At 35.5% G+C, this 13,808-nt stretch overlaps 1 protein-coding gene across 6 annotated transcripts in view; it reads right to left on the bottom strand.

Annotated features, from left to right (window-relative positions):
• Positions 1–13,808, bottom strand: part of AOPEP (aminopeptidase O (putative)) — a 404,684-nt gene that overhangs the window by 78,256 nt on the left and 312,620 nt on the right. For 4 of the 6 annotated variants that reach the window (XM_072414964.1, XM_072414966.1, XM_072414965.1 and 1 more), the window contains one exon: positions 10,470–10,944. The exons of 1 other annotated variant lie outside the window; for it this stretch is intronic. In XM_072414964.1, coding sequence (XP_072271065.1) covers positions 10,804–10,944 — 141 coding nt within the window. In that variant the 3' untranslated portion in view covers positions 10,470–10,803. Of the gene's footprint in view, positions 1–10,469; positions 10,945–13,808 lie in introns of those variants that run through there. One more of the 6 variants, XR_011921331.1, reaches the window with a different exon arrangement.

Here is a 13,808-nt window from a genome sequence, read left to right as displayed (position 1 = left end):
TTATTTTATAACACATTTGTCGTATAGGACGCACCAACTTTTCCCCCCCAGTTTTGGGGAAGAAAAAGTGCGTCTTATACGGCAAAAAATATGGTAAATGATTGTCTTTTCTAAAAGACAAAACATTATGGTGACATCTGTGGCTGCCATTCAAGCTGCAAATGCTTGTTAACATACATGAATTTACATTTCTGTGAAATGATGCATGTATGTCATGACAGATTGTTTTTGCAGTGCTTAATGCAAACCATTTCTCTCTAACATAGTTAAGTAATTGAATAACGTTTACTCATGAAAAAAAAATCCAAGCAAGAACCTTATTACGGTACACCATTCTTTATTATGTTTGTTCTCTCAACAATGGGCTTTTGCTCAGGAAATCATCCACTCAAGCAGAAAAATAAGTGCACATGCCAGAACAGGCAAAAATCACTTATCAGTAAATCAATGTAAAGTGCAGATATTAATAGGCCTAAAATCTCTTGTTTGTCATGTCCATTGCTTCTTTTAACAATTTAGGAGGATTCATTTTTTTATTTATTTTATATTTTTAGGTTTTAAAAAAAATTGTAATGCTAGTAATCCAATCAATATGTTTTAAAAATTATTTTTTTCTCTTGTAATTATATGTACATACTGCTTTACTACAAAACAAAGCAATGTATAGCAGTATATAGCTTTGTCATACTATTCAATGTAAATGACCCTAATTGTGCATCACCATGTATATCCCATGTTTCTGTAGTATTTGCTTTGTGTTGCTTTTGGTGCTTTGTGTTGCAGGAAAAGGCTCATAAGCATTTATTTGTTCCATTGCCTTGTGTTGGCAGCCCAAATTTTAACAGTGCATTATTGTACTGCAGTGTTTTTTTTCTGGCTATAGACTTGGCTGACTCATTAAAGGGGTCTGGGGCAATTTGTAACTCTGCCATAGATGATTACAACATCTTTTTTTCTCTGTATAAGAAGGAATAAACAATGTGAACAAAGAAAGAAACTATTGAAAGCAGTATTATAGATTGTCCCTGTCACTGATCAATAGGCTTGGTCTGCGTGTTATTAATAACAAATAAAAGTAAAATAAAAAAACAATGACTTTATTTTATTCTTTCATTACATGGTTAGTTAACCCATAGAGATTCATTTATTTTATTCTTTCATTACATGGTTAGTTAACCCATATAGATTCATTTATTTAGTATATTTTTTTTTTTATTTGGGGTCATCCTAATGTGATCATATTTTTAGAAGAAGACTGTAAAGTGTTAAAAAAAAAGTTCAGTCCCAGACCCAGTAACCTGATTAATTTGAGTATGCACAATGCTTTGCACCAACATCTTTGTGTCATCTGTAGCATTTATTAGGAAGACAGGGTGGTATGCATTTCAAACACACTTTCTTCCTAAAACAAAACACGCAAAATTGTAAGGTATCCTAAGGTTGTAGTTTTCCAATGATTTTACCTGAGACTCCCATTGTACAGACAAATGCTAGCCAGGTATAAGTACTAATAGGGATTTACGGCAATGTCACTATACACAGAGAGCAGCATATTCCTGATGTAGGCTGAAGGCTTTTCTAATGTTGTAATAGGAACATCCCATCCCATAGGCACCTACCTCAATCTGTACAATTCAGGTCAAATATATGGTCACATATGGTCTTCAGGGTGATGCGATAGATTGTAGGGGCGGGAAATTTAAAAGCAGATTACTATGTAATCTGCTTTTACATTTGTTTTACAGTAAAATACACACAATAACATATAATAAAAGTATAAAAATACATTTTAGTGCACCAAGCATCATTGCCCAGTGCCCTGATTTACATTTTACCCACTATTAGCCATGACCTTGATCTGACCGTTCTGTACACACAAAATGTGGTAAAGAAGTGATGAAGCCACAGGTGGTGATTGACTACAATACCATGGGAGGTGTCGACAGAGCTGACCAAGCCATGACATTCTACCTAGCGATGAGGAAACAGCAAAGGAAGTACTACAAGAAGATTTTCAGGCATTTTGTTGAGCAGTGCCTATGGAATGCCTACATTCTGTACACAAAAAAAACTTCTGTCCTGACTGTGATGTTGGGCTTTGTGCAGCACCCTGCATCATCTACGACACCCGGGATGTCAACTAAAGTTGTATATATTTTTTTTTCTAAAATCTGCATTTAATTTATATTATTATTTATCAATAATATTGCACCCTTGTTTGGAAAATTTCAGTGAAAATTTTTTGATAAATTTTTTTTTTGGATAAATTACATTGTTGAGGTCTAATATTTCATTATTTATTATAATAATGATTTATAATTATGTATATTATATTTTATGAATATATTATAATAAATAAATATAATTATTATACCTGGGAGTTATTCCCAAGAATTACAGGCCCACTGAATAAACAAAAGTTTCTATGGAAAATAAATAAGATCACTTTTTGCATCAAAAAACTTACAGAATTAGAACACTAGGGGGGTTAAGTGAACACCACTTCAACCTATTTACTAAAGTTCATTGTCCAATACTCAACATTCACTAGTGCCTGTGTTGTGTAGAAGTGCTGCCCTATTGCTGGACACATGGGCAGTACTGCGGAAGATTTAGACAGAAGTAAACACAAAAGAAGGCTGCACCATTTAGTGAGAGAGAAACAAACACCTTGGTGTGGGTGGGTCACATTACGTTAGAGGTTACAGGCTAGTTTTTTTTATGGGAAGGTATTATTAACATTGGCATGACAAGCGACTCAGAATTTGGCTATAGCAAATATTGGCTTTCCTAGCATGTCATAAAAAGCACTGACAATATTTTTGAAAAGGAACATGTTTTGAAGCAGTTATGGCATCTGTAAATATTTTACTTCTGTACAGTAGTCAGCCAGCAAAATATGTTAGTGTTGTCACTGGGTTACAATATTTTAAGGACAGCAAAGGATTTGCCTAATTTAGGTATTTATGGCAACAGTCCAATCCTTTAAAAAACAAAAAAATATGTATTAAAAAAAACAGAATCTCTTCCGGATCTGTCAATACATGTGCATTTCCATGAAGCAAGCTATATTTATATAATTAGTAGAAGTGAATTATATAAGGCAACTACATAAAATGACTAACACATACACAAAGTTACACAACTATGACACAGCTCATTCACACAAGATATAGTCTATTTATCTGATAGTCTGCACGCCAAACAGTGAGCAGATCTAACTTTTGTATCCATGCCAAGATCTGTTGTCAGCTGAGGCTTTCAGTACACTCAGGAAATGATCTTAAATTGCATGGAGTAAAATGTTATAATCTGATTTGTGCTATTAGCAGACATGTCAAAACTCCATACCGGATTCTGTCTGTCACTTCCAGAAAATAAGTCAATAAGCAAAACAGAAGGAAAAACATACACAGTAGAGTTAACCCTCTCCCAGTAATTATTTTTTGTACTGTTACATATCCTTCTTTACCACAATAGGATGATGTCCATGGAGCATTATTTACCTAGAAAACATTGTGCTCTTCTAATATTATTGTGCCTTGCTTCTACATGCTTTAATTGTTAAGGGTAATGTCACTGTTGTCTGATTACTTAGCAAACACAACGTTTGCTGTGATGGTCTGCTCTATGAAGCTTTACTAGCTGAAACCTTGTGTAGAAGCCTTTGTTTAGTTGTAAAATAAAAAGAAACCCTGTTTTTTTCCTGGGAGGGGAAATTATACAATTTATAACATAGATTACATGGATGGACAGTCTACGCCCTGCAGAGAAATATACATTTAATATGTATTTCTACAATTTGCATAATTATTTAAAAGGTTCTGCAGCATGGCACAACATGGAACAATACAAACAGAGTATGTAGTACAAAAAGGATACACTAATCCAGCTTTACAGTCTTGGAAAACCCACTCATAAAAAGAAATATATAAATACTACTATCATGACTGTATATCACTGAAAAGCAAAAGAAAAAGTATGCTGGACGAGATTGCAGCTGAAAGGATGGGGAAAGCAATTACATTGCCTTTGAAGAAACATTACTAAATAGAGAAGGTTCCATGCTGTATTTTATGAGCCAAGTATCTGTTTAAACATACTAAAGCTTGAACATCTAAAGTGTCTGAAAGGAAAATGGAGATTTGGTTATAAAGTAAGTTTGAAAAAGTTGCTGAAGGCAAAACAGACATATTTCCATTTAGACACTTATAAGGCAAGAAGATAATTCTATCAGACTTATTTACTTTGTAAAGTACAACAAATGGATGTAGTTCTCGAAAACTAGAGATGACCTTATATAGTCCTACCATATATGGTAAGGAAATTCTGCAGTATTGTCTACCAATACTAATTCAGGGGTACCTCACATGTCCATAAAGGTGGCTACAATGTATATAACAGCCCCAAAAGACATAAATAACAAAGTTTTTACGTTAGCACTAGCAATTGTGTTATTTATCTCTTTTTGGGCCATTATGTACATTGTAATCGCCATAAATAATCTGCATGGTAACTTTTGATAGTTATGTAATATCCAGCTTATCCTCTTACAATAATTATTAATGAGGTGTATACTCCTATACCCAACCACCAACAAGATTCTGGATCTACGACTCATTTTTTTCTTCTTCACTTTTATATCCAAGAACAAATTATTTAGAAAAATGTGAAATTACAGGGTTTTGGTATGTCCTTTATTTTAAGGTGTATCTCAAACTCACCAAATTTTATCTTTGTTTAAAAAATTGTTTTTTAAAATGGAAACAAATTAAATTAATAGAAGCTCAGTACTGAAATACTCAGATACTTTAAAATGTCTATTTAGTGAGTGTTATAGTTTGATACTATGACCTATAAAATGGTATATACAACAATGTCCCTTTTAAGCTTTCACTTTACTTACAGGCACACAATAAATTAGGCTGGACGAATAGCCTAGTGTGAAGGGAAAACATTAGATGGAGCAAACCTGCACAGCTATGAAATATATTAACACATTACAGTAGTATGTCACAAAACAAGGCCAATGTTCCAACACTGAAAGGCTGAGATGGAAAAACTCAACCTTAATGTCAATGGTGACTGGTAAACCATGACTTCTTGCTTAGTAATCAATGAACAGCTCTGTGAACATCTGCAACCTTTCCAGATAACATGTTAATATGTAAAACATAGAAATAATGGTAAATTTACAAAATTATAACTGCCAGGTAACGCAGGTTATTTTTATGTGAGGAGTTTCTTCAAATGTACATTTCTTCACCTAAATGTACATTTTTTTGAAATAAGATAGAACTGAATTTGCAGCCTAGAAAATGACACCATCCAAAGTTCATACTTGTTTTTTGAAATAACACTTAGTATATTTTTTATGGTTTGTTAGATGCAAAGCTGCTTCAGCTGTTCTATGGTATAAGCAAACAGATCCCAGGGTGTAGAATTTTGTGCACCTGAATATTTGTTTACAGGAATAGATGAAGTCACTGTCCACACATTCAGACATCATAAGACCAGTAAACAATTTATTGAGTGGTTCGGCATTAAATGATGCTGATGTAACAATACCAAGGCCCATGATATTTTAAGGGCAACTCCAATAACAGAGTAGGAGCCAATATTTGGTGGGTCACAAGCAGAGCTCTATGATAACTTAAAGGTGCATTTCTGTTCAATTCACAGTAAACGTTTCAGCAAATCAAATGGCTGCCATATACACAAATAACTGCTGTCGCTTCAGACTTTTAAAAAACAAAACATTACTAGATAGCTAGATATTTTTAACAAGTTCACAAGCACTAACTAATAACCATTTCTTTCCTATACAGACTTGAATTCTTATTGTCCTGCACAAAAAAATCAGCCAATGACCAAAAATATCGTGCAAGCAATCTAACAAGTGTTTTTTGAAGAGCAGAGTCAATAGCATTAAAGCTTTATACATTTCTATGTATTAAAGTCTAACTTCACTTCTTAAGAGGGATGAGATAATGATATGGAGGAAGGCATACAGCTTTTATCAGGTTAATACTGCTTTCTGTATCTCTGCCTCTTTACATTTCCTATTACATCTTGTAAGGTGAATTTGTGATAGGAAATATCACAGGCACAAAACAAAAGCATGCATGGAAGGGCTAACCCTTGTTTTGGCAGAGTTTTTATCCCCTCATAGCTACATTTGTGCTTCCTAAATTCCTTAATGGATGTCATTGGGACATAAGGTGGCGAAGATCGAACCAGTGGATCCCAGACAGAAATAAAAACATAAATAAAAATAAATACCAGCACACCAAGTTCCAGGACCAAAGAGATTGTTTACTAGAGTTCCATAACTGCAAACTGATGTAATGTTTCACAAAAAACATTCTCAGAAACAGATACTTATCTGTGTAACTTGTCTCCAAATTATCACCTCAGTTTAAGGGTATGGAACTCCTTGATACTAGAACTTGGTTTTCTGGCATCTTTTTTTGTTTTCCAGGGTGTTAACATTTGCTAATTGGCAATTGTGGGGAATTTGTGTGGGGTGGTTATTATTTTTTTATTATTATTATTATACAGTATTTATATAGCACCATCATATTACGCAGCGCTGTACAAAGTCCATAATCGTGTCACTAACTGTCCCTCAAAGGAGCTCACAATCTAAAGTCCCTACCATAGTCATATGTGATTAATGTAGTCTAAGGTCAATTGTTAGGGAGAAGCCAATGAACCTAACCACATGTTTTTGGGATGTGGGAGGAAACCGGAGTACCCGGAGGAAACCCACGCAGACACGGGGAGAACCTGCAAACTCCATGCAGATAATGTCCTGGCTGGGGATCGAACCTGGGACCTAGCGCTGCAAAGGCTGGAGTGCTAACCCCTGAACCACCGTTTGAACACAAAAAATGAAAAAACATTTAGAAAATAAAAAGGGTAAAAATGTAGGGTAAAAAATTCTGTTTTTTTTTTTTTTTTTTTTTTTTTTTTAGGTGCAACACATTAAAAAAAAAGAAATAAAAAAGGGTACAGCACAACCCCCTAATTCTTGGCCTCCTAGCAGTAAGGATTGAATGGGAGCGCAAAGCTTCCCGGAATACCTACGTCAGGCATCCCGGGAGGCTTTTGGGTGCTCCTTCTACGCATTGAGCATTTTTGCTCAATAAGAAAAATTTGCCGATCTCATGCTTGAGCATTGCTTGAGAAGTGAGATCAGCAAATTTTTTTTTTAATCCTACGCCACCCGATCTCGTGCCTGGGTCGGGTGACATAGGTAAAAGAACCTGAAAAAGAAGACGAAAATGGCGGTGCCCAGAGCGCCGGCTCCGGGATGAATGTGGGACGACGCAGGACCAGACGCTTGACACCCCTGGAGTGATCGGTCTCCCTGCAGGATTGACAGTAAGTGTGTTTTTTTGTTTTGTGTTTTTAGTATAGTTCCTATTTGAGATGCATTTTCCAACAAAAAGTGCATCTAAAGCCCAAAAAATGTGAAGTTTTGTGCAGATTGTCAATGATGGTGAATGTATTATTTGCCTTTTTTTATTATTATTTTCACATTGTAATCTTGTCAGTAAAACAATTTTGGGCCTACAGTCTCACCACCTCCCATGAGTAACGTATCTGTGGCAGATCCTCTGTTGATTTGGACTACAAAACTTTTTCTCTTTTATGGAGGGAGAAAAGTTTTTATAGTGAGACTTGACATAAGCTACTATTGCTGAAATCATTGTAAAGAATGCCAATTGCCTGGTTGTAAAATAGATCTTTTGGTGTCAGTCACACCCGAACTAAACCTGCAGATAATTGTGAGACAAATTAAGTAATATTTATCTGAACCCCTGAGCTGTATACTCATTTTGGGTCAGTGATCAGAAGGTAATGAAGTCTGAGGATCAAAACACCAACCAAATAAAAACTGGATTTCTTAGAACCAGGTTTTACATAATCCATCAATCAAAAGTCTGCTTTAAAATATTAAGTTCAGTTTACAGGAATTATAGGAAGGAGAGGGTTTTTCTGGCAAAATCAACAAATATTTTCTGAAATATTTCTTCTGAAATATATTCTTTCCCAGGAAAGAAAGAAAACTAATGTGGCCACCACTACTTCTAAGAACTGAAAAGCTGCAGTGTTTATTACATTTTTTCTCGAGTCCTTTAATAGGAAACCATCACACAAACAGAGAGTAGTAATGTGTTTGTAGAAAGTTCTGCTGCTGCATTCATGGTGCCTTTACATGCCAATGGCAAAACATTTTAGGAACCTTTAAATTCACAACATGTCTAAAACACGCCAGCACTTCAAGAGGGTTTTTTGTATGAAGTCCATATGAGATATGAGAGATCCACTGACTTTTAATTCTCTTAAAAAAGCAGATCCTTTAAAAAAACAAATTCAAAATCTTGTAAGGGCCCTTAAAAACTCAAAATACATAGTTTTCTGCTCCCAGACACAGTTTCCAAAGACAGAGGCTAACCTCACAACAGGCAACCATATTTGCATGTGACTGCAGCACAAACTCTAATAGAACAACCATGTGGTCGAAGTTGACATGCCACCATTGGAGAACAGACCTGTGGTTTGCTGCAACCACAGCTGAGCCCTGCAGCAGAACACTGCATCTCACTTTAAAGCTGAACTGGATCAAACATTATGAACATTGTTTTTCAATTACGACAATGTAATACTTTGCCTATTCTTTGACTTGACCAATTACCCTTGCTTAAAAAAAAGAAAAGAAAACAGAATTTGTTTTTTTTTTTCTCCAGTTTTATTAAGACCATTAATACAAATTACACTAAAATTGTTAACATTTTTTTTTCTCGTTTGGCAAACATTTGTATGATAGTCCTCTTAATACTGTAATATATATTTGAAAGAAAAAAGTCAATTCTGGTAATCCTCTTGGTCAATGATGTCTTTTTTTTAATTTTTGCTCAAGGGCCAGACTCCTGTTCCTGCTGAACTGAGCCAGTGTGTAGGATAGAACTGATATCAGTTCAGTAGGCACAAGAGGACGGGTCCATCGTAAGTGCAAATAAGTTTCCGTAAATCCTCACGCTGTAACGTTCCATGACCAGAAAGATCAAAGTAGCGTTGGAATCATTTAATTACACAATCTGGTGCAGAATGCCCATGTGTAGTGTAACCTTAATCCTTCATATCTAGTTACCACATCAAGAACAAGAATTTCATGGCATTTATCTCCAGATTATGCCTTTTCTCTAATCCCCGATTTTATGCATGGGTTTGCCTGAGATCCATAGAGATACATGATATAATTCTCATTCTGTGCTCGAGCAGGATCCATCTCTCCCTCTCTTCAGGTGCAGAACTTAGCCACTGTGAACAAAGAAGACATTAATCACTGTTCACCAATCAGCTAAGCTCTGCACCTTGCTAGAAAGGCCAGTGCCAGTTGCACAGAGCGCAGGCGGATACTCCACCAGTAATGATTTGTATAATTGCTCTTCTTTTCTTCCTATGTCTTTTTGTGCTCAAGCGTTTATGGTTTCAATTTGTGGAGAGAGCTGGTCTTTCCATTACAGCTGCCAAGGACATGGTTGTGTGGTAATCCCTGGCAATGTGATTTTAATTTTAACTCACAAATCAGCATGCCAGGAACCCAAACAGCCACACCAATACTACAGAATGGATGACAACAGGAAATTTTCTTTCATCATCCGGGGCCAGAATTCCGAACACATCAAACTAGACTCCTAAGCATTCATATATGTTTGCTGTTTTGCCAGTGTTGATAGCTGTGATGTAATCTGAACAATTTACAATAAATTGAGCACGAAAAAAAAAAAAAGTTCGCTGTTAAGTAACACAGACACCTAAAAAGAGAAAAAAGATTAGGCATGTGTTAACTGTGCTTCCTAAAAAGGTTAATGACATTCATAACATCTGTGAAGCTGAATGTGACAAGCTTTTGCTAAACCGAAATCTTCCATTCAGGAACAAGAACTGAACAAGAAGTCTATCAAATGTATTATTTCATTAGTCAAGTATCCAAACTATGTAGCACTACAGAAGACCTTCATACCAAACCAAATTGAATATGTGTTAAACTTGCATGTGCAAACGGCAGCAAGGTTACCTCAGGGTATTCAAATATTGTCTACGTGAAAGCCATTTCTAGAGCTTCATCTCACACAGAAAGAGAGAGAGAAAAAAAGAACCTGATAACACGATAGCCATGACTGATTCTGGGTTTTCTAGATTTATCTCCAGTGACATATATGTTTAGTGTAATAAAACTATTAAGCAAGTATAATTAAGTTAAATCTAATACGTACATAGAAAATTTGTCTTCTGTTTTTATTTGATGTTTTAGTACAGTGCTTTTTACCTGTATAAAACCAGACTTCTTGGTCACGAAAAACCTGATTTTGTACAACTTTTCATGCTTTAGTCCTGCCTACATGAACTGATTCTGAATTATGAAAAAAAGAATAAGGATATTTAGAGACACAGTGTATATTATAAAAGGTATTAAAAATAACTTTATTGTTACATATTTATTGCATAGAAGGGCAAAAATCCTGGAAAAGACAGTACATACAGTCTTAGAGGCTAAGAATAGCAATATTTCCTTTCGCCGTACATTAGAAACACGTCACACAAGCCTGTGCTGTGTCTACTCTAGCACATGAATGTGCTGGAGGACAGGCTCCAAAAATGGCCTTGTTCTAGAACTAGTAATCCATCCAAAGTAGAACTCCTAATCCTATTCAGTTTAACTTGCATTAACATGACCACACAAAAAGCTTGCTCGTTTTATCACAGCATTGAACTATGAAAGTCAATCCATTAAAACAACATCTCTCCCACCACTTTTACACAGGATACATCCATTTGATCTCTGACAACAGCAAAGCATCTGTGTGCAAGCTCTTGCTGTCTGGCATCTTCGTTCAACATTAATTCTCCATAGAGATACACACCCATGGCCTGTGGAGAAGAAAAGAACAAATAAACACTTTTACAATGAGATGATCCTGTGCTCAAATGCAGCTGCCATCCCATTTACACTCTAATATAGCTTTATCCTTTATTACTCACTACATGTAGTGACAAACTAGCTCATTTATTAAAGCTTTCAACATTCCTTCATGTTGCCCTGAACTTTTCCAAAACATACTTTTGCCGGATATGTAGCTGATGACAACGAAATGTATATGTGCTTCTGCAGGTTGTGTTATGCAATGTACATAGTTTTAATATGTGGTAGTTAAAGCTGCATGTAATTACCTGTGGTGTGGAAGTTGCCAGCTGTGTGCTAGTTGCTGTAAATACCCAACCCAAAAATAACATGAATGATGATATTTAATGTAAATGTGTAGCCAAATGTTTTTACTTTAGCTTAAATACTGTAAGAAAAGGTACATTTATTTTTCAAGTTTTATTTACCATTTTAAGAGGCGGAATTACTTTCTCTGTTTGTCATAGACATCCAAATTTCATGAAAGGTATTTAGTACCATAAAAACACAAATGATAAAAATGTATATATATATATATATATATATATATATATATATATATATATATATATACACATATACTTTACTAACAATCCTGCCCAATCTAGTGCTGTGCAGGACTCTAAGGCCCTAACCATACAGCTTTTCAAAAAGTCTGTGAACTCAAAGTTCACCTTGGACCTCCTCCCAGCTACCAAGCCAAGAACAGAGACCCAGGAATGAGCAGGCTGGGAGTTTCTATCCACAGCCTAATTTCCAGGATGGGTTTGAGCTCAGACAATTACACTTGATCATCCCCAGGCCTCTTTAGCTCCCCCATCTGGCCCAGAAGCTCATTGTTATTCAGCCTGGTATTTCAGTATCTCCTTCAGGTCAAAAGGAAAACTATCCGATTACACAGAAAAATACTCTGCATATAACCTGTATCTGGGGTAAATGCACCTATCATCCTGGATGAAACCCTGGGTCTTCATTGGTCAGCTGTTACATACTCAGATATATATATATATATCTATCAGGTCATTCTCACTTAGAACGATTATCATGTAGCCTATGGGTTATACATGTCGCTTGGGGGGTTGCTTAATTTTCAGCCTAGTGGATCAACTGTTTGAGGGGCCCATGCTGAGTTTACGGACGATGCAAGAATTCTATTTCACAGAACCTGGTTGATAGGTCAGTACCTCAGTATATTTATGCACCTGGAGAATAACTTCCAAAAGAATGCAAATTGTATTTTCTTCTTTCCGGTACCAAAGAAAGAACAGGAAGTAAAAGGAAATCTATCAGAAAAACTGTATTTACTTTAAGTATACATTTATAAACTAGTAGCTGGGAAGCATCATCTGGTCTTCTTATTTCTTTAATCAGTAACTTTTTTAACTAATTGTAAGAATTGTTATGTTTATATGCTTATGTGTGTACTATGAGTTGCTTGTATTTTAATATAGTCCAAAAGACAAAATTGAATGGTAAATTCTAGGGCATGAAAACATGTAATCATATGAAATGAGCTGCATTGTAATTGATTATTTAAAGAACATTTCTAAGATAAACGTAGCTGAATTAGAACCAATTATATTCACATCCAATGTACTGCTTTAAAACTATTATAAAGCGCTGTAGGTAGCATCATAATAATATTAAAAAAAAAAAAACACTAATTATATATCAGTATGATGACAGATGTAGGTGTAAGACAATTGCCTAGGTAAGATAACACCTGGCTTGGCTATTTTTATTCTGGCTGGAGTCAGGAGTTACGTTCCTGGGATCAGGCAGATGCCAGCCAAATGACTGCTAATGAAGGGTACACTGATAAGACATAACTGTTATAATGGCAGATAAAAGTGCCAGTGGCTCCTTCCTACGGAAACATGGCTAAAACTACAAGCTCGTATTTACATGCACTTTGTGCAATAGCCGAACCAGAGGAAGAACATATCATGCCTGAACATCTAAACACCTTCTAAAGTCTATGGGTATCTCAGCTTTATTTGAAATACCTAAACAAAAATATTGATCACACAGAAACTAATGGGAACAAATTAAACAAATGCTATAGGCACAAAAGTAAGTTACATGCATGCCAAAGAAAGTTCTTCTGTTAGTTCCTACTGATCCACATAGAGGAAATGAAAGCAAGAGGAATGGTATAAGGGAGTCTTTTATCCACCTGTGCTAATGACACAAAATGCCCCTTTGTGCAGTAAATGTGGATGTAGAACAGCACAGGGAGTCATGTCCTAGTTTGATTCAGAAGGAAGAATAAGATCGTGAACTCTGCTATGCCCATTTAAGGTGCACTCACAGTCTATATTTTCACCGCCCCATATGGCAGGAATCTTGCTGACCCCATTCAACAATACTAGACAAGAAGTTTGACAGTCGGTATAATTTCTCAGGCCCTTTATCCTGATTCTTGATTTTGTTATTTATTGTTAAACACAATAATTACACTAAAGAGTATAATTACAATTAAGATAAATGTAGGGAAGGAAAAAAAACATATAGTAGTGGGCTTCTGGGTAAAACTCTAGAGTAAAACCAATTTACAATAGTTCAATTTAAAAGGAAGTGGCTGGCCTTTCTCTTTGCACATTTCAATATTATAATCTAATATTATTTTTGCAGCATTTGTCCAAAAACATTCACCAAAAGCATATGAGCTGCTACTATAAAACTATGCTGCCATACTAGGAAGCAGGCGAAAAAGCTTACTAAAGCCTACTGAAGCCGATTCCTTCTAAAAAAGACAAGACCAAAATTTATCAAAACTTGGCTAGTCATAGTTGGACCATACTCATTCAAACAGGACCTGTACTCAAGCATA

The sequence above is a fragment of the Pyxicephalus adspersus genome, chromosome 6 (assembly GCF_032062135.1).
Source record: "Pyxicephalus adspersus chromosome 6, UCB_Pads_2.0, whole genome shotgun sequence".
Taxonomy (NCBI): domain Eukaryota; kingdom Metazoa; phylum Chordata; class Amphibia; order Anura; family Pyxicephalidae; genus Pyxicephalus; species Pyxicephalus adspersus.
The sequence above is the reverse complement of the archived record's forward strand: the minus strand, read 5'-3'. Positions and strand labels throughout refer to the sequence as shown.